A 21,577-nucleotide genomic window follows, 5' to 3' on the forward strand; every position below is an offset into this window, starting at 1 on the left:
TTCCCACGCTGCAGCTACTGCAATTCAACTGTGTGTGTGTGTACTTACACCTGGCTAAAGGACATTCACACAGATACACACACGGGCACATTTTGATGCTGCAGGTTGGCCTTTTGATGTGCGCTCAGGTCCTTTGGTACTTAATTAAAACCCAAAACTGACATCAGATTTATGGCCCCTGCTCTTCTCTCTTTTCCTCTCCCTCTCTCTCTCTCTCTCTCGCTCTGCTGCTGCCTGGCTCTCTTTTTGGGTGGCACTTCCTCGTAATTCTTCAATTCTTCATCTCGTACTCCCCCTTTGCTGTCAAACGGTAAAACATCTAATATTTTCATCGCTTTTGTTTGTTTCTTTCACTTTGTTGCTGTTGTTATTTTTCTTGATCTCTGCTTCTGTCTTACGGCAATTCGTTTGCAGTTTTTTGTGTCTCTTTCAGGCGGGGGAAGCTACGTGTTGCATTATCCTTGGCGGCGCATCCTTTAGAAGATCTCCGAAGAGCTCGGGTTGCGCAACAGGCTGCGATTATGTATTCGTTCAGCGAAGCGAGAAATTGGTCCAAAAAAAACCGCAAGTTAAGAGATTTTGGCAAAAAACCAAAACATTTTAAAAGGAATTCTTGATAGTCTTAGATATAGATTATATGAAATACAACTTAGTACTTAATATAGATTGTGTTTTAAATATAGTATACGATTAAGTACAGAACCAGCTCCATAATAAAACTTCTTTTTAGTTTTCTTTCTGTTGCTTAACTAACCCCTCCCAGGACCCCCTCAGGACCCCTCTCAGGACCCTCCCAGGACCCCCTCAGGACCCTCTCCAGCCTCAAGCTGCCAATTTTCGCACTTGAAATCTGCCAAAAATCCCAATAATTATTTCCATATGAGCTGTTGCTGAAGTGCTATTCAGAAATACCAGGACATGTAGCTCATAGAACCATATCCTGCCGTTCGTTTAGGCAACGCTTCAACGCCTTTGGCACTGAAAATCATTTGCACATTTTCACACACAGCTTTTCCGGGCGCACTTCAGCCAATCCTTGGCCGGGTTCGAGTTGATTTTCTGATTTGGAGTTTGCGCATGTCCCCCGGGAGGAAGGAAGGGAGAGTGGGAGGGGGGGAAGGGGGGCGACATATTAAAATGAAATCCACACGTTGCTCGGCTTTTTATTATGTAAATCAACCCCCTTTTTTATGGGCTTATCACACGCACAGGGGATAGGCGTTGTTTATTTTTTATATGCGCAGCTTATTCAAATGGCGGTCGTAAAAAAAGGGTTGCTGTGATTTCTGTGGAGGGGGGGGGGGGGGGGGGCATTCATAATGCTGGCTTATGTAAATGCCAACCCTTTTGGCAGATAATACGACTGCGCTTTGATTGGCTCTCACGTAATTCATGCAAAACATAAAAAATGGACTAACAAAATGGTTTCCCTCTCTCTCTCTCTCTCTTCCAGCTGGTTTTAAATTTGATAACGTGGCCGAAAGCGAGCCGCTAACGAGCTGCGCACAGGACACAAATATGCGCGATGTCAGCGCTAAACAGAGACAAATCAGCGCCAGCTTCGGTCGCATGGAACAGGACGAACCGACTATGAACAATGACAGGGACAATGGCCTTGGCAACAACTGTGCATCCTTTCACATGAAATCCGAAGTCGAGTCACAGCCGGATCAGAGGACGAGTGCCTGGGAGCGAGAACTGAAGCGGGAGGAGCTTCATGAACGCATTGGCAAGGCGGCAAGTGCAAAGGATGTGCACAATTTGGAGCAGTGCTTCAAGCTGAAGCCACAAAATGGTGAGTACCCGCAAGACTTTCAGATTAAAGACGAGGAACCAGTTAGAAATGAGAGTGAGGAGAGAAGAGAAGAGTGAGAGCAATAGGAAGAGCGTAAAGAATACGCAGAGTCTTACGCTAAGATTAAAAAACTAAGTCCATTATCTTGGCATATTATAAGAAGAAGCATCCACTTTTAAACTCGACCCATTGAACTCGGCTATTTAAAGTGCTAGAGCCTACAAATTTGGTCTGTAGCTTTACCTAGTTCAAAGACTAAGTTTTAATCGAGTTGACTAAAGCTAACTCTCAATTTTGATTCACATATCAAACTAGCAGCAAATGCTGCAAATTGTATAAGAACTATCATATTTTATTTATATATTTATATTTTATCTTTAATATTTATATCTATTATTTATATTTATATATATATATGTTATATTTATAAAACATATTAAAGAATTCAGAGCTGAAGAGCAGCTGCCTTTAAAATATATTTCTAGCCTTGTCTAGTCCATCAAGTTGCACATTTAAATCAACTCCTCCCCCAAAGTCCAACTTTACAGAACTCGTAAATGCCATCAAAAATAATTTTAGCGATAAAAATCACATTTTTGTCAGCAAATTTGAGCATTTGTCAAATATTTTTGGCATTAGGGTGCAATTTAGCACCCCTTTTTCGACGACAACTCAACCCCTCAGCCATGTGTGTGTGTGTGCGTGTGTGTGTGTGTGCGTGTGTGTGTGCGTGTGTTAATTAAATTTGTCGCTTAGTTTAATCAGCTGTTAAGCATCTTAAGCCCAAACACAAAAATAGCTGCAAATATGCGCTGCAAAAATTCAATTTGGCATTTTTGATGAATATTTGGGAGGAAAAGTTGTAGAAGGAATTAAGTTTTCCGGCAAAACTCGAAGATTATGAGAGCTAGATAAATGAAACCTGATATCTAGGTTTTTCTATAGCTTTTCTAGATTGGGAATATTTCACTTTTTGGATGCCAGGCTCCACTTGCCCCAGAACTGGAAAAGAAGTCTATTGTAAATGTACAGCCTTGTGCTTTGGTATATAAACACTTTTCTAGGTCATATTCAAGTGCCTAAAGTATCATAAAGATCGCACTAGAGAGAGCGAAGTTACGAAATAATTATATCCCTAAGCCTAGTAAAAGGCCAAAAGAAGCCTCGCGCTTGCATTTGTTTTTTTTTTTGGCGCGTTTTCTACCCAATTTTGTATGCAAGATGCTGTGCATCATTTTTCAGCAAATTGTGTTGGTTTTTTACATACCCTGCAGATTGCTGGGGCTAGCTCGTATAACAGTTTTTGATTCGGCTTTGTCTGGTAACATGATGAAGCACCGCAGCGAGTCGACGATGACATTCAATGACGTCTAGAGTTTTATTTATGTTCCTACAAATACATTTGGCTGCCTTTATTCGTATTCTTTACTTATTTTTTGGGTAAAAAACGACGCAAATCAATTGACTCGATAAGGAAATATCCTTAAAAAAAAAAAACGAACGAACAGAATAAGAAGTGAAATAAGGCAGAAAACAAAGAAAGGTAACGAGCGGCAGTTGGAGGAAAGAAACACGGTTACGGTTTATGCATTTGACACCCCTCGAAAGGACACTTGGGCAGGACTCTCTCTCTCTCAGGTAGTCCTTGCCTCTCACCTCTCGCCCCTCGTCTTATCGCATATGCATATATTTTGTTTGCGGCGCCGCCTCGCAAGTTTTGTCCCGTTTTATTCCGACCTACCCCCACTGCAGTTTTTCCGCTCTTTTTTAATGCAATTTTTAGCATGAAAATTTCGGTTTTCCTTTGCCCAAATTTTTTGTTTTTTTTTGTGCCACGGGGTGGATTTTTAGGCAACTTTTTCTTGCCAGCCAACATTTTTTTAATTGCGTTTTTTCTTTTTTTTTTTTTTTTGGGTTTTGATTTATTTTCGCAGCTCTTGAGAGTTTGTTGGCAGTTTTTAGCTAGATTTTCCATTTTTATGCCCGGGTTTTCCCACGAGTTTTAAGGTAAAAAGAAAGGAAAACAAAAATAAATCTTAAATCTCTGGGCTAGATTAAGAAGAAGTGTTTATTAATGAGACAATATTCTGGGTTGGTTTTCTTTTTCTTAATTTTTGGGAGATATTTAAAATTGAGGGTAGCAAAAAAATTGAAAATAAAAATGCTAAGAAAATTCTGAGAGTAATTCAAAACTGAGACTAAGCTAAAAAATATGAGTTAGTTTCTCCAAGTTTTTTAGTATAAAAAGAATTGATTTGATTATTATAAAAAGATAGCAGCAAAAAATGGACTAACTGACTGACTGATTGATTGCTGACTGACTGACTAACTGATTGACTGACTGATTGACGGACTGAATGACTGACTCACTGATTGACTGAATGATTGACTTACTGGTTGATTGACTGACTGACTAATTGACTGACTGAATGACTGACTCACTGATTGACTGAATAATTGAATTACTGGTTGATTGACAGACTGACTAATTGACTGACTGAATGACTGACTCACTGATTGACTGAATGATTGACTTACTGGTTGATTGACTGACTGACTAATTGACTGACTGAATGACTGACTCACTGATTGACTGAATGATTGACATACTGGTTGATTGACTGACTGAATGACTGATGGACTGATTGACTGAATGATTGACTTACTGGTTGATTGACTGACTGACTAATTGACTGACTGAATGACTGACTCACTGATTGACTGAATGATTGACATACTGGTTGATTGACTGACTGAATGACTGATGGACTGATTGATTGATTGATTGACTTACTGGTTGATTGACTGACTGATTGACTGATGGACTGATTGATTGATTGACTGACAGACCATTTTCATTGTAATTACCTTATGTGATGGAGATGGTTTTTTTGGGAAAAGTGTGAAACTTTTTTGTACACCATCCGATATGCCTTGGGGTCAAGCATTTCATAGGGAAGTTTCGCGCTTAAATTGATCATATTATACATCTATATGTTTTTTTTTAATATCTTACTTCTCTTTCCCTGATCTGCTCACTTTCCTTTAAAATTTCATTCATTATTTTTGTTTTCTCATGTTTTCGGATCTGTTTCTTTTTAAATCATATCCCAATCGCTGTTAGGAAATCACTTGGGAATTCTGTACGCACTTGCCACATTTATGGGCAGTTAAAATCAGAAGTCAAACCCACAAGAAATGGGACCAGGAACTGCTCGGAATAGCTGCATGTACGCAGACCCGAATCGCTTTATGGCTTCATTAGACATTTCACTTTTAGTTGCGCGTAGTTTTTAGCCCCAACCAAATCCCTATTAGCCAAGTACACGAATTTCCTTTTCATTTTCATCTACTTTTTAGTTTAAGTTTTAGTTTTTCCCTTCCTTCTTGTTTTTTAATATTTTCCGGCTGGCCCAATAAAATGCCGACCGAAACTCTGGCCTTTATGATCTTTGCCTACATTGACTTAACCAATTCTCGGCAATGAGCGAGGTTTACGAGGTTTACGAGGCAAAGGGCAAGGACGTTGCCCAAATAGTTAGCATATTTTTTTTTTATGAACACGCAGCGTAGGCCAAAATGCGAGCTGCACTTGGCAAATAAAAGAGTCAAAAGTCAAAGGCTCGAACTCTGTTTCTCTGCCCCTTTTTAGCGTGTCCTTGTGAACGTGAGAGCGTCAGAACCAGTAGCCAAAGGGCGCGTACTTCGTGCCTAATTAACATGTAGTCGATCTGCTCAGCATCCTTTATGTACAGGGTATGCGGCGCACAAAATGTATATCTATCGATTTTTTTATGATTTACGTGGAAATCGCCGCAATTTACAGTCCCAGAGACTCGCGGCCTGTGTGCGCATCGTAAAAAACGCAAGCAGCGCAAAAACAACACAAGTACCAAGCGCTCTAAGCGGGTGGGGAAGACCTAAAGATACCCTGTAGATGGCAGATATTAGGGGAATGTGATAGAGGGAAAAAGTATGAATATATGCAGAGTTTTCTCTTATGACTTTTGATCTTATACTGCAATTGCAATTGCAATTAATGGGAGATTATTTAGATATTATTGTTAAGTGAACATATATTTATGACCACAATTGTAGTACAGTAGCTATTAACTTTATTCTTATAATGCGATTGCCTTGGAATTTGTGAGATAATTTAGATTTATTGATCCAATACAATAAACAAAACATAAAAAAAAGATATTATTGTAAAGTGAACATATATTTATGACCACAATTGTACTACAGTAGCTTTTAGCTTTCAACAAGGTAATAATTAAATCTATATAATCTTTGGCTTTTCATATGTATGCCTGACTCACCATACCCTTTTGCCATAAGGTTGCAATTACAGGGTATTTATCAGTTGGTGTAGCGCAGCCTGCGACCCCTGCCGGACCCTCTAGGTGGTTATCGGAGTGACGGAAGCGTTGCGCCTTTGGGCGTTAAATTCTGCGGCAGGACAAATGAATTTTGTACAATTTCATTTACCTGACGAGCTGCGAGCCGAGCTGAGCTGCACTTCTGACTTTTTATGACTTTGTAACAATTTTTTATGATTTCGTTTACTTTTTTCTTTTTTTTTGTTTTTGGCCATAAAAAATTGTGCATCTTTTACCTGCCGCAAGTCGTTTTTTTATTTTTCGCTTTATATGTAGTACATGTATCTGAAAGATTCTTTTTTTGGTCACCTTGAAATTTGACTTTTCGTTATAATTTGTTTGTCTCTCATTTTTTTTCTATTCGGAAGTTTTCCGGGAATAATTTGCTGTATAAAATTGTTTCTTTTCACAGGGAAAACCAAATAAATTTGGTTTTCGAAATAATTTTCATGATTTGTGAGTTGAAAAGTCAACAGAAAAAAATGTTGTGTGACAGCATATAAAATTATTTATTGTCTATTTTAATGATATGAGGTCAGTTTTTGGGATTAAAATTTTAAATGGTTTAGAAAGTACTTATTTTAATTTAAAAAAAATATTAGGAAATCAAAGTAAGTTATAAGTTTGATAAAAATAATATTAAAGCATTTTCCAACAATTGCAACGTCATAAATTTCGACATCTACATCATAAATAAAATAAATAAATTTATTTGTATATAAATAAAATAAAAAAGGAATCAAAATAATAAACGAATTGCCACAGAAGTCGCCAAGAAGCGAGCAAAAACAAGCTCGAGCAGGGTGGGCTGGGCAGGGGAGGAGGGCGTGAGTGGGGGGAGGGGGGGTTGGGTGGCAGCAGGACGACGTCTGCATAGCGAGGAGCATACAGCACATGTGTGCATAAATGAATGGCAAATAAATGCGAGAGCAGGAAGAACAAGAACAAGAACAAAGAGGCAAAAGCAGACGACAATGGGCACTGCTCAAAGCTGCAGTCGACGTCGCCGCGACGCAGCTTTAAAATATTTTTACATAGCCCGCACACACACACACAAGCACACACACACACGGACGCATAGTCGTTCGTATTTTGAGGCGTGTGCGCCAATCATAAAATAATATGCATACACACACACGCGCACACACCGTCGCAGTCGACGCCAACGCCATTTGAAAGCTAAATTTAAATTTTAAGCCACACCCCAAACAAGCGCACGCATACTGCACACACACACACACACGCACACACACAGACAATGGAGCCCAACGAACGGCAGCCGAGCCGCACAAAACGAACGCTGCCGCCCGTTTCACTCCCCTCCCCAACACACACATGCACACACAGCACACAAGACATTGTAGTAAAATTTTAAAACGTATAAAATGTTGGAGCAGGCAGCACACAAACACACACACACACACACACACACACATGCATACGGGCGCGCTCACTCTCGCACTCACACTCACGCTCACGCTCAGGCGCGCTCTCTCGCTAGACGCGCTCAAAATGCAAACGCAGTCTCACTCACTCACCAACACACACACACACACTCAAGCGTCGCGCTGCGCTCATTTCTCCACGCAGCGAATGAGATTGAATGTGGAACGCGTTTCTAACAGGCATTCAATTCTAGAACGGTAAATAATGAGTGAGCGTGCGCACGCACACACACTCGTGCATGGAGAGCGCGAGCGAGAGAGAGACCACGCGCTTTCGTTCGTTAAGCTCACACGAACACACACGCACACACACACAGGCATTCGCCCCGTTGGCGGCTTTTTTTTTTGGAGCCAAGTGCAGTTGGCGCGCCGACGTGAAACCAGTTAAACGCGTTGACTCTGCTGAAGCACATCGTGCAGCTCGTCGTGTGTGTGGCTTTTTTAACAACAACAACAACAGCAGCTAAAAAGGAAACGAGCTAAATAGAAAGAATAAAAAAAAAAGCACAACACGTTCGTTTTTTAGAGGCAAACAACCCTTACCGCTGGGGGTGGCAAGGGCAGAACCTTCCCCTGATTTTTGGGCGCAAAAACACAAATTCTTAGCTCAAAACTCGCACTCAAACAAAGTCAATGCCGGCTGTGGAAGGCATTGACTAAGAGAGAGAGAGAGAGCGAGAGAGAGAGAGGGAGAGCGAGACAAAGACAACGTTTGGCCAGCAGCAGCAGCAGCAGCAGCAGGAGCAGTGCACGTCTATCAACATCAAACCCAACATCATCATCATCATCGTCTTTGCAATTTTCATCATCATCAGCAGGCGACCGGCCTAGCGATTATCCATCAGATACAAGAGCCGAGAGTCGTCCTGGCGCATCGCAGCGCTTCTGCCGCTGTCAGTTTCAAACGAAACACGAACGCGTTTGGACGCAGGCCGGCGCAACAACCGACCCGACACAAAATAGATGCGAAAATAATCAAATACCAAACGAAAAGGCAAAGATTAAATAAACAATAGACAGCCAGCCAGTGTTAAACAACCCGTGCAAGTGTTGCAAAACAACGCAAACTTTGTGACAATTAGAAAGTGAACTTATAAAGCGAACACCCTGAACATATCCACAAAGAAAGAAAGAAAGAAAGAAAGAAAGAAAAGAAAACAATCTAAATATATACCCTATCATATTGTGAAAATGGTTATGTCGGAGCTACATTGGCGAACTGCTAGTCCCGAGGATAATAACAATTCCTTGAAGCATGATCTACTAAAGGCCAACAACAACAGCGCCCGCGACGCTGCCGTCCACATGATGCAGAATCGATGTAAGTTTCAGTTGAAAACTATTTTTTTGAATAGAGAATATTGCTTGGAAACAATGTTAAGAGTTTCGTATAGTTATGCAATGAATTTTAAGCAATATATGTTGTACATAATTATATAATAATAACAAATTATAGAACTATATTTTGGGTATTTTTACCTGAAAGTTACGTGTAGTTAGGCAAAGAATTTTTAGAAATATATAAGCTCTATTTCGACATAAGAGTTGCGAATGTTTCGAAGAGTTCTGGATAATTGTTAATTTTTTGAACTACATTTTGTATTCTTTTTGGATACTTGAAATACAATTCCATAAGATTTGTATCTTATGCTCAAGTTTAAATTATTTAAAAGTTTTTCTTTAGATTTCTCAAAGATTATTCATCTTGTATAATATATAAGAAAATATTCCAATAAATTTTTCAACTATAATTGAACTCAAGAAATCATCATAATCTTTTGTGCTGTGAGAAATTCTTGATATAATCCAATTGAAACTTTATCAGTTTATTTATGGAACTATACATTTATCTAGATTTTTTTTGACAGCTTTCTATATTTAAATTTAAAGAAGTTATTTATGATCTTTCCACTATGAAATTGTTGGAAATCCTTATATTTGTATATATTTATTTATGTATATTTAAGAAATGTTTCAACAAGTGAAATTAGCTGATCTATTAAATATTTATATTAGTTTAAGATTGAATATTTAAATGAATTTATATCAAATTCCAATTTGAGGTTAAAAGTCTGATTCACAGTCAGATCTCAGAAACTAAAAGTCCTCTCATGCGTAAGCTTGCTGCGTTTCCCCTTCATATTGTTTATTGATGCATTTGATTTAAGTATTATTACTAATCGAATCGCTTATTATTATAATGACGGGCTGACTCATCAGCTGCGGCTGCAAGCAGCCAAAACAGAGCCCCCCGCTGCAACAGCCCGACTTGCGGCACAGGTGTCCCTGTCATAAATAAATATATCACATTTTCCCCCCACCCAAAGCCCCCTTTCCCCGCACTCCTCCTCCCAACCGACGGAGCGACCCACTTAAGCGCGCACTTGTTGTCGTACCAAGCACAGAACTACTCAACTACAACTAACTGTAAACGACGGGTATTACGAACACTGGTCATAAAAAACGAAATGAATTTATTAAAGACGCATTTCTTACACAATTCGAACAATTCGAACAATTCGAGTAAAATGACCATGTAACAGGCGAAGCCTCTTATAAACAATACGATTTTTAGTTTCTTATCAAGTGTGATAAATCAAATACGTAAATGCATTGTATTAATTGTACAACACTGGCCATTGAATGTGGGCTAACTAGTGTTGTAAATGGGAAAGTAATTACAGAGATTGTAGATTAAATTTAATTAAGGTTCGTAAATGGTATGATATAGATATAGATATATATATATATGATATGGTATATAGTAGTAAAATATTTGGTATAATCTAGTTGTAGATTTGAAGATTTTAATGTTACATAACACTGGCAGATCGTGGAGAGATTGTGGCCTTATGAGAATTGATGACAAGTCGCAAATATATTAATATAATATAATATAATATGTTTTACTCGATATTTACTATATAATTGGATCTTATAAGATATACAAAATATGATATATTTATAGATAGATATTTATAATCAACTTGAATGCAAAAGATTAGATAGTTTCACTAATGAAAATCTGGTTATGTTAGTTAGTATATAACTAGAAGAAGGAAGAAGTCGGGTATAGAGTAAAAAATGATAAATTAAATCATAAATATTATATAAGCACATAATAGACTCCCTGAGATGCACATATATTTAAAGAAATATATATATATATGCTAACGAATAGATCACTTTAGAAGGGATTTGTGAACTTAGGCAGCATTTGTTTGATTCGCATAATTAATAACAGAAAATGATGATGGATTGTTAATGTACGAATTTAATGGGTCATAGATAGATTATATACAAGTGCCTTCAGCACGTATATCTCAAGTATAGTTCTATATATGAATATACATATATGTAAGTGCGCAAGTTTTTCCATCTTATCTTGGCAACCGATTAAATATGTCCGAGTCCCATGATTTCCATATACACCTGCGCTTATCTCGGCTCTCTTGAGCGCTTATCTCCAGGCACACACCTGCACCAGAACGAACGAACGAACAAACGAACGAACGACAAAAAAACTACACGTAATGCTGCTCAAAAATTTCGTGGTAAACAAATTTCGTCATAGTCCGAAGAAAAAGCAAAAACAAAAACTGCGTTGATTACAACAAATAAATCGATCGACAATAAGTTTTAAATTAATATGCCTAGATTCATTTCGGCCGATTGACGACAACACGTCGATTATTTTTAGTCATGATCGTCATATGAGCTCATAACCGGCGATAACGCGATAAGTTGAAGAAGAAGCAGAAGCAGAAGCAGAGGAAGAGGAAGAATTAGTACAAGGCTAATTTCTGTTATCGTCGATTAGGTGAAGGTGGTCAAGAAAGAGGGCGTGTGTCGCTTTTTTTATGGCCATTTCCAAGAAGTTGGGCCCATAAAATGAAAAAAGAAAAAACAGCTAAAGGAAAAAACTGGCCAAATGCAGTTGGCGTGAATTTGCACAAAGTTTATCGATTAATTTGCTGTTATCGCTGCGGAAATCGACTTCCGTTGCAGCGACCACTCTCCCGCTGTCTCCCTCTCTCTCTCTCTCTCTCTGACTCTTTGTTTTGCTACGCATATACGCACAAAGCGTAGGGCACAAGAAGCTGCCGCCGCACGCACAGCTACGGCGGGGTCAAGAGTTCAAGACACGCAGCTTCCGACGACGAGTCAATCGATAGCTATATTCAGTCTGCGCACGTGATGTGTGTGGCACAGACACACACAGACACACGCACACTCACACACACACAGACCAACACACACACTTACACTCACACACAGTTAGGCTACACCCACACACACTCACACTCACACACACAGCTGTCGAGGTCATTGACTAATTGTGCAAAAGTATCTCTCCTTTTGCACGCTCGCCGCAGCGTTGCCAATTTGGCTTTATTCCAGCTAAATGCAGCTGTTTTTTCGGCGATTGTTATCCTTAGCAGTTTTAGCTGCTTTTTGGCCTCCGAATGGGCTGCTTATTCAGCTATTTTTAGCATTTTATTTAATTAGGCAACACAGGCTCGCAATTGGCCATTCTCTCTCTCTCTCTCTCTCTCTCTCTCTATCCCACTCCCCCTACCCCTCTCTCTCATTTACAGCACCCCCGCTGCGCTTTGCGTCTGCGGTTTTTGCATTTGTTCAAAATTTTTGGCCTCGAAATTTTTAATTCGTTTTTCGTCAAATGTTGCGCTTTTCCGCACTTTTTGACCCGCTGCGCGGCACGCGCTGCCTCTGCCTCGGCTGTTGCAACCACCCCCCCTGCACCCCCCTTCGCCTTGTTGGCAGCGGGGGTGGCTTTTCAAAATCGGCTGCATAATTTATGTGGCATTTTAACGCGCCGTTTTTGTTGCTGTTGAAAATTAGTTTGGCTCGCAGAGGCCTTAAGTGCCGAGCGCCTTGATTGGGTTAGCGCAGGCAAGGGCACGGGGCAGGGGCACGGGGCAGGGGCAGCTCGAGGGGGCAGGGGTAGGTCTAAGGCGCAGGCATACACGTTTTCACGGCACATATGCCACATATCGGCATAGATCTGAGATCTCTTTCCTCCTCCTCCTCCTTTTTTTGTTTTGCTGCCACTTGAGTGGACGAGTTCTTGAATTGCCGCTGAAGTGTGGCAGCAGCAACAACAACAACAACAACAACAACAGTTGTCGCTTAATTAGTTAACGAAAGGGCGAGAGAAAAGTGTGCCAGAAGTGTGACAACAGTTGGGCAACATCTTGGAAAAAATTTAAAGTTAAACTAAGCATAACTCGAGAACTATATCAGCTAAATACACCGACTTTGGTATGCAGCTTCTCTTATAGTATATACAAGTTTTGTCTTTAGCATTTTCTATATACTCTATATAGAACCCGAGTTATAATCGCAAATAATGTAGTCTTATGAAAATCAAAGCATAAAGATGAGTTTGCAAAACAGAAGAGATCTTATTAACCGACACATAAAGCCTATAACATCATGGGAAAAATGTAGAACCGAACTAAGCATAACTCGAGAACTATATCAGCTAGATACACAGACTTTGGTATGCAGTTTCTCGTAGAGTATATGCAAGTTTCCTCTTAAGCATTTCTATATACTCCATGTAGAACCCGAGTTGCAGTTGCAGCAGAAGTTGAAGATTTGAGCTCTAGAACTTACGATCTCATATTTATTTATGCATCAGAAATATCTGAAAAATCTCTGTGAAAATAACCCCCGCTCTTTAAAATTATATAATACACTCGAAATTGTATTAAATATATAATAAAATAGTTAATCTTTTTAATTAAGAAAAACACGCTCTGCGGGCATTCCCTGGCCCATTCAGGCTTATTTATGCCCGCACTTGGCCAAAAAAGATTAACGGCGTTTACTTTATGAGCACTCGATAAGAACTGGTTTGAATTAACAAATCACCTTTCCGGAATTTATAACAGCTAGAAAATTGTCATACTTGTTGTAATAAATACAATTGTTAAAGGGATCGCTCAGTTATGAGAGAAATTATTTTAAAAGGCGCACTATATGCGATTAAAACTCGGGTTCTAGATGGGGTATATAGAAGACGCATTGGAGAAAACTTGTGTATACTATAAGAGAAGCTGCATACCAAAGTCTGTTTATCTAGCTGATATAGTTCTCGAGCTATGCTTACTTCAATTATAAACATTTCATATAACATTGTGAGCTTTATGTGTAGCATAATAAGATTTCTGCTATTATCCATACTCAACATTATGCATTGACTTTCATAAGACTACATTATTTTCGGCTAAAACTCGGGTCCTACATGGAGTATATAGAAAATTCCAAAGACAAAATTTGTATATACTCTACGAGAAGCTGCATACCAAAGTCTGTTTATTTAGCTTCCATAGTTCTCGAGTTATGCTTAGTTTCATTTAAAATTTTCCGCATTACGTTGTGGGCTTTGGGTGTCACACAATGCATTCTCATCTGTTTTCCCTTTCATAATACTGCATTTTATTTGAACTTCGTATAGTCCAAGACTAGTTACATTCACGTGTTTCCCCGAAAAAACCTATCGACTAGTCATGCGATTACCATAAAACTGACGCACTAAAGTGTTGCTAAAAAGTAGTTGCAGTTGCAAGTTGCGAGTTGCATGCAATAGACATTTTCATTCCAAAGGATCTCAGACTCATAAATTAGCCAGCGCGAGACTGAGCTGAGCCTGAGGACGCGCCCCAATTGTGCCCATAAAATGCAGTCAACGAAAAGTGTACAAATTCAAATTGTAGGGAGAGAGGGAGGGAGAGGGTAGAGGGGACTTCAGACGGGACCAGGTGCTGCCCCGGGCGTGTGCCATAAAAATATCCTTTAATGCAGCAGCGTGTCCTGTCTGCGGCCATTTGGTCAGTTAGCTTAAACGTATCGAATATCGATTCTCTCTCTCCCTCTCTCTCTCTCTCTCTGCTTTTAAAATTGCTCTGTTTATGCCCGAAACGTGCTGTCGCCTGCTGCTGCTGGCTGCCTAAAATTAAAAAGTTTTCCCTCGACTAACCGATGCATTTTCCCACTCTTCTCTCTCTCTCTCTCTCTTGCAGATATCAGCCGACTGTCGCGTTCGCCATCGCCGCTGCAATCGAACGGTAAGTACTCCTCCACTTTAATGTACAGTTAGCTCTTTAAAGTCGAACCCGAAGCAGAACTCCCATTTCGAAGCAGAGCATCAGCTGTTGTCCGAGCATTTCACGATTTGTCCACTTGGAGAACATATTTTCGAAACATCTGCCCTCGGCTGGCATCAGTTTCCAAGAGACAATCAAACACGGCTGGGAAATTCGAGGTGCGAGATGCGAGGTTCAAGTCGAAGCAACCCTTGCAATCAAAACTGCGCACTCGCTGGCCACGCGCTGTGCCCAGGGTTAGGCTCCGGGTTTAGTTTTCATTCTCGATTTCTGTTTAGGGTTAGGGTTAGGGTTAGGGCTAGGGTTACGCATTGAGGGGAACTGCATCTCAACAATGGCTGTCAAAACTTTTGTCGCACGCGAGCCTGTGATTTAGTAGGGATGAGAGAAACACAGAGAAACTGTGGAAACTCTGAAAACGGGGGTAGCTCTGTCTCTATCTTTAAGTTGATTTTGATGTCTTATTAAATGGTTTTCTTTTCCCTTTTTCGGCTTAACAGCTTCTTGAGTGCGAGTGCATTAGGTGACAGTTGTCAGTGTCATTTGGGGGCGTGGCTAATTGTTTGCTCTAGGGTTGTCACCCAATTGTCGGGGCGTACACACACTAATTGCCCCGGGCAGAGATCTATCTTTAAATAGATACATGCTTCAAAAATTGACTTTTGGTATTCATGGCCTCGCATTATTATTCATAGCTCGTTATTTTGTGTCTGAACTGCGTAAAATTTGCAATTCACACTTTACAAATTTTATGCCAACAACATCATCATCATCATCATCAGCATCATCAGCATCATCATCAAATACTAACCATGCATATGTATATTTAGCACGCCCACGTTCCGAACTTCGTTAGTCACGGCTTGGTCCAGGGTCCACAGATCCTGGACCTTTTTTTTTCTCCTCTCTTTTATATTATTGACAGCATTTCGCTTGATTTGAATTCTCACATGTGTGTGTGTTTGTGCGTGTGTGTGTGTGTGTGTGGGACCCAGTTGCTGTGATTTCTTGCGCTCCCTTTTCATTTTTTTCTTCTTTTTGCTACCGAACACATATTTACATATATTTTATGCAAAAATTATGCCGTTATGCACGAGTGTGGGAGCTGTATGGACGTATGTGCAAGTCAAACTGACCATTTGGCTTTTTTATTGGCTGGCCAACAGCGCAGGGGCGTCGCTTAAAGGGGGGAACTAGCTCAAGTAACTTGACTGTTGGGCTAGCTACAGAAGGAATATTTATGTTTTTTCTACATTTTTTGCAAACAGAAAGCAATATGAACTATTTCCGCTTTGAATTCTGCTCTAATAACAAAACTAACTATTGTAACTCGACTTCTGGGAGAGATATTAACCTGAAATTTGCACTGGAATTCAGACAACAATCCATTAATTAATTTTCCACTGAAAAGTACTATCCCTAGTTACACCAACCTATTGTAACTCAGCTGTTACTTGAGCTAGACATTACAAATTTCTGTTATTTATTCTAGCAAGTAAAACCCCCCGTTAAATGCTTTGCCGACGCCACTGCGTTTTCTTATTCACAAAACACATAGCAAAACTAACTATTGTAACTCGACTTCTACAATAGATAGCTACATTATATTTTCACTTTAATTTAGACAACAATCCATTTATTAATTTTCCATTATGAAGGACTATCCCTAGTTAAACCAACCTATTGTAACTCGGCTGTTCCTTGAGCTAGACATCCCGAATTTTTGTTATCCATTTTAGCAACTAAAACCTCCCTTCAGCTGCTTTGCCTACGCCACTGCGTTGACTGCTTCACACAACACATACAAATCGAATTTGCACATCATCTGAATACCAAATGGCCACACGTAGCCCTAACAGAAATTTACTCTGCCGCAGCAGCAGCAGCAGCAGATGACTGTGGGGCACCCACTCGTTCGAATAAGTTCGAATAAGTCATCAAATTCACGTAGCATCCACCACCATCCGGAGCCACAAGTCATAAAGTAGCCTCCTCCATGGCCAAACATATGCAAAAATTGTTGTTGTTGTTGTTGTTGCGACTGGACACAGCTGACTGACCAGTTGATGCCAGGATGTGGCCATGGGAAATTGGCAAAAATCGAAATGCCACAATTGAGATTTTAATAGAAGAGTGGTGGAAAGGGGCTGGGTATACTTCAAAGGGGCTGCCTTTGAAAAGGGTTACAACTTTTGATTGCCGGGCAAAAGTTTTGCCTAAAAAATGAACTGACGCATTTAAATATTATTGCAAATCAATTGAGTGGCCCCCACCGCCCCCTTCCCTTTATTGACTACGCCTTTGTGCAAATAAAATGCATAGAAATAGCAAATTTATACAAATCGCTGGCCGCAGCATTTGAAATGCTAAAATGGCACTCGAGAGCAGCCCAAAATGAAAAGAAAACACGAGAATTCCATTTGATGTACGTTTCGGATCGCAACGTATGTGGCCAAAAGGTAAACTAACTATGTAAACTATGAGGGGGGCGAAGTTGGGGTTGGGTGGCTCTGAAGAAAACACTTTTCGCATAATACGAGCCGCGCTTGTGTGTGGGCCTGGAAAAGCCTTTCACCCACAACAAAAACCCAACCGACTATGAAATTGTATCGAAAATTATGCAAACACATTCCGTTCTATGCTAAAGTTATGCAAAGGACATTCTAGCCTGAGTTGATGGGGTGTTTAGTAGATGGTCAATTTATCGGAGCGGGGGCTGAGGCTGGCTTCGATGTCTTTAATCGATTCGTAAATAGTTTTTTTTTAAGGAGTTGTGAGAGGTTTTTTCTATTTCTTTTGCTGGGAATGGGTCAACAAAAGGTTTCAGAAATGAGTTGGTAAAGAAGGTAAATTCAGAGCTTTCGTCTTGGTCTTCTAATAGAACTAGTTCTTTTTGGTCTTTCATGCTATTTTATTAGAACTGGTTCACAGTGGGTTATTTGAACCAATTTCTTTTGAACTTACAGGGTCTCTATTAGAAATAGTTCACAGTGAGTTAAAAGAACTAGTTCTTTGTGAACAAATTGGAAATAGTTCCTTTTCGTCTTACTTGGTGTTCCATTAGATTTAGTTCTTTTCGGTCTGTCATGGTGTTCTTTGAACTAAACTGGAAATTGTTCCTTTTGGTCTTTCATGGTAATCGTTTAGAACTAGTTCACAGTGGGTTATTTGAATTAAATTGGAACTAGTTCCTTTTGGTCTTACATGGTGTTTCATTAGAACTAGTTCTTTCAATAAATTCTTCTTGTTCTTACACGTTGATTCATTAGAACTAGTACCCTTTCGTCTTGCACTCTGTTGCCTTTTCGATTTGATTAGATGGAATTATTTATATCTATACATAATGATAATATGAAATGTTTCTAGTATCCAAAGTTTAAGTTCAATGGTGCTTAAAAATCATTTTGCAATTTTCCTATGCCTTTCTTTTGTTGAGCTTGAACTAGTTCAATTCCCTTAAAGTTCCCAGTTCCAGTTTAGCCCTGTCCCAACCTGCAATTCTTCCTCTGACAGCAACAATTTCTGCAATATTTTTCTCTTTCTCTCTCCGCTTTGCAGCTTCAGATTGCGATGACAACAACTCGAGCGTGGGCACCTCCAGCGATCGCTGTCGGTCGCCCTTGAGTCCGGCTCTGTCGCTGCAGCAGGCGAAGCGGCAGCTGCTCGCGATGCAGCCGCATCCGGCGCACCACCATCATCACCAGCACACGAATCACCATCAGCAGCAGGTGTACAAGCTGGAGCAGCCGGACGAGGAGTACGACGATGCCAACGGCGGCGCCCTCAATCTGACCAGCGACAATTCGCGGCACAGCACACAATCGCCGGCGAATTCGATCAAATCGACGGCTGCCACGCCGCCGAGTCAGTTGGCGGCGCCTCTGATTTCGCCCGTGCTGCCGCCCACCGTGGGCACGCCCACCACAATGGCTGCGGCGGCGGCGGCGGCAGCGGCAGCCGTCGCCACGAGCGTGGCAAGCGGCATGCAACCGCTGCTCGCGCTGCCCGGGCTGTCCTCGCCGCAGGCGCAATTCGCCGCGGCCGCCGGGCTGGGGCTGACAAATCCGCTGCTGACGAGCTCCATTTCGCCGCAGGACTTTGCCCAGTTCCAGCAGCTGCTGCAGCAGCGTCAGGTGGCGCTGCAGCAACAGTTCAACAGTTACATGGAGCTGCTGCGCAGCGGCTCGCTGGGCCTGCCGCAGGATGATCCTGCGCTGGCCACACAGGTCGCCGCGGCCCAGTTCCTCATGCAGAGCCAGATGCAGGCGCTGGCCCAGGCCACGCAGCAGCTGCAGGCACTGCAGAAGCAGCAGCAGGAATCGCTATCCCTCTGCAAATCGCCGCTGCTGCAGCCGCGCAGCTCCACGCCGCACGCCCGCAGCCCGGCGCCGGTGCGCAGTCCGGCCAGCTCGCCGCAGGCGGTGCATCATCCGCTGCAGATAACGCCGCCCAATTCGGCGGCCAGCCTGAAGCTGAGCGGCATGCTCACGCCCAGCACGCCCACGAGCGGCACCCACAACCTCAGCCACAGCCACAACCACAGCCAGACGCCGCAGCCGAAGACTGTTGCCAGCGCGGCGGCGGCACGTGCCGCGGGCGAGCCCTCGCCGGAGGAGACCACCGATCTAGAGGAGCTGGAGCAGTTCGCCAAGACGTTCAAGCAGCGTCGCATTAAGCTGGGCTTCACCCAGGGCGATGTCGGCCTGGCCATGGGCAAGCTCTATGGCAACGACTTCTCGCAGACGACCATCTCGCGCTTCGAGGCCCTAAATCTCAGCTTCAAGAACATGTGCAAGCTGAAGCCGCTGCTGCAAAAGTGGCTGGACGATGCCGATCGCACCATCCAGGCCACCGGCGGCGTCTTCGATCCGGCCGCGCTGCAGGCGACGGTCAGCACGCCGGAGATCATTGGTAGGCGGCGCAAGAAGCGCACCTCGATTGAGACGACGATTCGCGGTGCTCTGGAGAAGGCGTTCATGGCCAATCAGAAGCCCACCTCCGAGGAGATCAGCCAGCTGGCCGATCGCCTCGGCATGGAGAAGGAAGTGGTGCGCGTCTGGTTCTGCAATCGCCGCCAGAAGGAGAAGCGCATCAATCCCTCGCTCGACAGCCCAACGGGCGCCGATGACGACGAGTCGCCCTATATGCTCCACTAGAGCTGCCGGCCAGTGCGAAAGAACGCAACTCCAAGATTGGGACACAGACAGTGCAATGTGCGCAGACCATAGAAAAAGAGCGCACAGCTTAACTAACTAGAAGCAGGTGTGTAACAAATAATATTATTCATATTAAAACCTACATATATAAATATATTATTCCCAAAAAAAACTCGACACAATTAAAAAAAAATTTTTTAATATTAAAATATTTGCCATTATTTTTTCCTAAAATGTATTTTATATGACGAAGATTATCGAAGAACTAGTTCAACTTCATATGTGTATACATACATAGGCGTTTTAAACATGAACTAGTTCAAAATAATAATTCTACAAACACATTTTTTTACTTAACATATTTTTTTTTTTACTATAATTTGAATTGAAAAAATTGTAGCAACATTATTTTTATTATTATTTGTTTTGCAGAAATTAAAAAGAAATTTGAAAAGTAAAAAAAAAAAATTAATATATAATATATAAAATATTCACTTAATGAATAAAAATAAATATTTAAAAAATAATTTGATGACAAAAAAATATATAATTTTTAAAAATATATATATATTTTTTTTAATTTTTATATTATTTTTTAAAAATTTATATTATTTTTTTAAAATTTACCTAAGTACTAGTTCATATATTCTACATACTTTTTCTTACTAAATTTTCGCTCATCTTTGCTCTTCTTTGCAGGTTCAAAGTCGCAAAACACATCAAATATTAGCATAATTCTTCACTATGATTCGGTTTCGAGAACCAATCACACACGCACACACACACACACACACACACACACACACAAACGCACACATGTGGCTCTGTGTTTTGTTTTATGTTAACTATTATCGGTATTTATTATAACAAATTAAATATATATATATAAAAAAAACTTGCATAAGAAAAGTAGCGCAAAATGTCGCTGCTCAAGTGAACTGGAACTTGTTCACTTGAACACCAACATTTTGCACCTAAAAATTAATGCGATTGCCCACTGTGCGCGGGCAAATGTATTGAATTTTTGAATAAAAATATCCTGTTCTACACGGCGTATGATTAACATTTAAGTAAACTTTAGCCTAAGACATCTTTCTGTGTAGGTTAACCACGCGGTGTGTGTAAAAAGCGCCGTTCTTCAAGTCAGTAAAAAACAGTTTCTAGCGAATAATTTCACTAACAAAATAATAAACAAAAATACAAAATGGGAGAAATATTTTAAAAATTCATGAAACCAACTTTTAAGCATATTTATTTTTTCGTGAATACTGTGATAATCAATTGAATGATTTTTAATTTTAATTTAAACAAAAACTAAACAACAAAAGAAAACAAAAACAATAAATAATTAGCAATACTTTGTATGTTATGGGCAAGCAAACTAACAATTCAAGAAATTAAAAAACATTCTTAATTTAAATTTAAATTAATCATATAAAAGAGGAAAACATGTAACGGAAAAACCAATTGAATTTATCAGAAACACACACATTTGTAATTGTAAATTATAAAAACTAAAAAAAAAGGAAGCAAAAAATATATATTAAAACTTGTACTAATAGAATTTTAAAATGTATAAAAAAGAAATTAAATTAAAAATAATTAATAAAAAATTCAATAATTATCAAAGAAATTTTAAAAGGCCTTTTATCAATTGGGTTGGGTG

General features: G+C 40.5%; 1 protein-coding gene across 2 annotated transcripts; it reads left to right on the forward strand.

The window, feature by feature from the left end:
- Positions 1-1,468: 1,468 nt before the first annotated feature.
- On the forward strand, positions 1,469-21,375 carry LOC135427672 (protein nubbin-like). Of its 2 annotated transcripts, none has more exons than XM_064681248.1 (4): positions 1,469-1,795; positions 14,672-14,716; positions 18,314-20,017; positions 20,611-21,375. In XM_064681248.1, the coding sequence occupies exons 1-3, from the start codon at positions 1,519-1,521 to the stop codon at positions 19,909-19,911; spliced, it is 1,920 nt and encodes a 639-aa protein (XP_064537318.1). In that variant the 5' UTR covers positions 1,469-1,518; the 3' UTR covers positions 19,912-20,017; positions 20,611-21,375. The 2 variants fall into 2 exon arrangements, with proteins under 2 accessions (XP_064537318.1, XP_064537319.1); XM_064681249.1 differs by lacking the exon at positions 1,469-1,795 and adding an exon at positions 8,351-8,943 and having other exon boundaries at positions 20,611-21,370.
- Positions 21,376-21,577: the final 202 nt, after the last annotated feature.

This window comes from Drosophila montana, unplaced genomic scaffold (genome assembly GCF_035044405.1).
Source record: "Drosophila montana isolate Dmon_TW-CO22-7 unplaced genomic scaffold, ASM3504440v1 contig_2192_1, whole genome shotgun sequence".
NCBI classification, from domain to species: domain Eukaryota; kingdom Metazoa; phylum Arthropoda; class Insecta; order Diptera; family Drosophilidae; genus Drosophila; species Drosophila montana.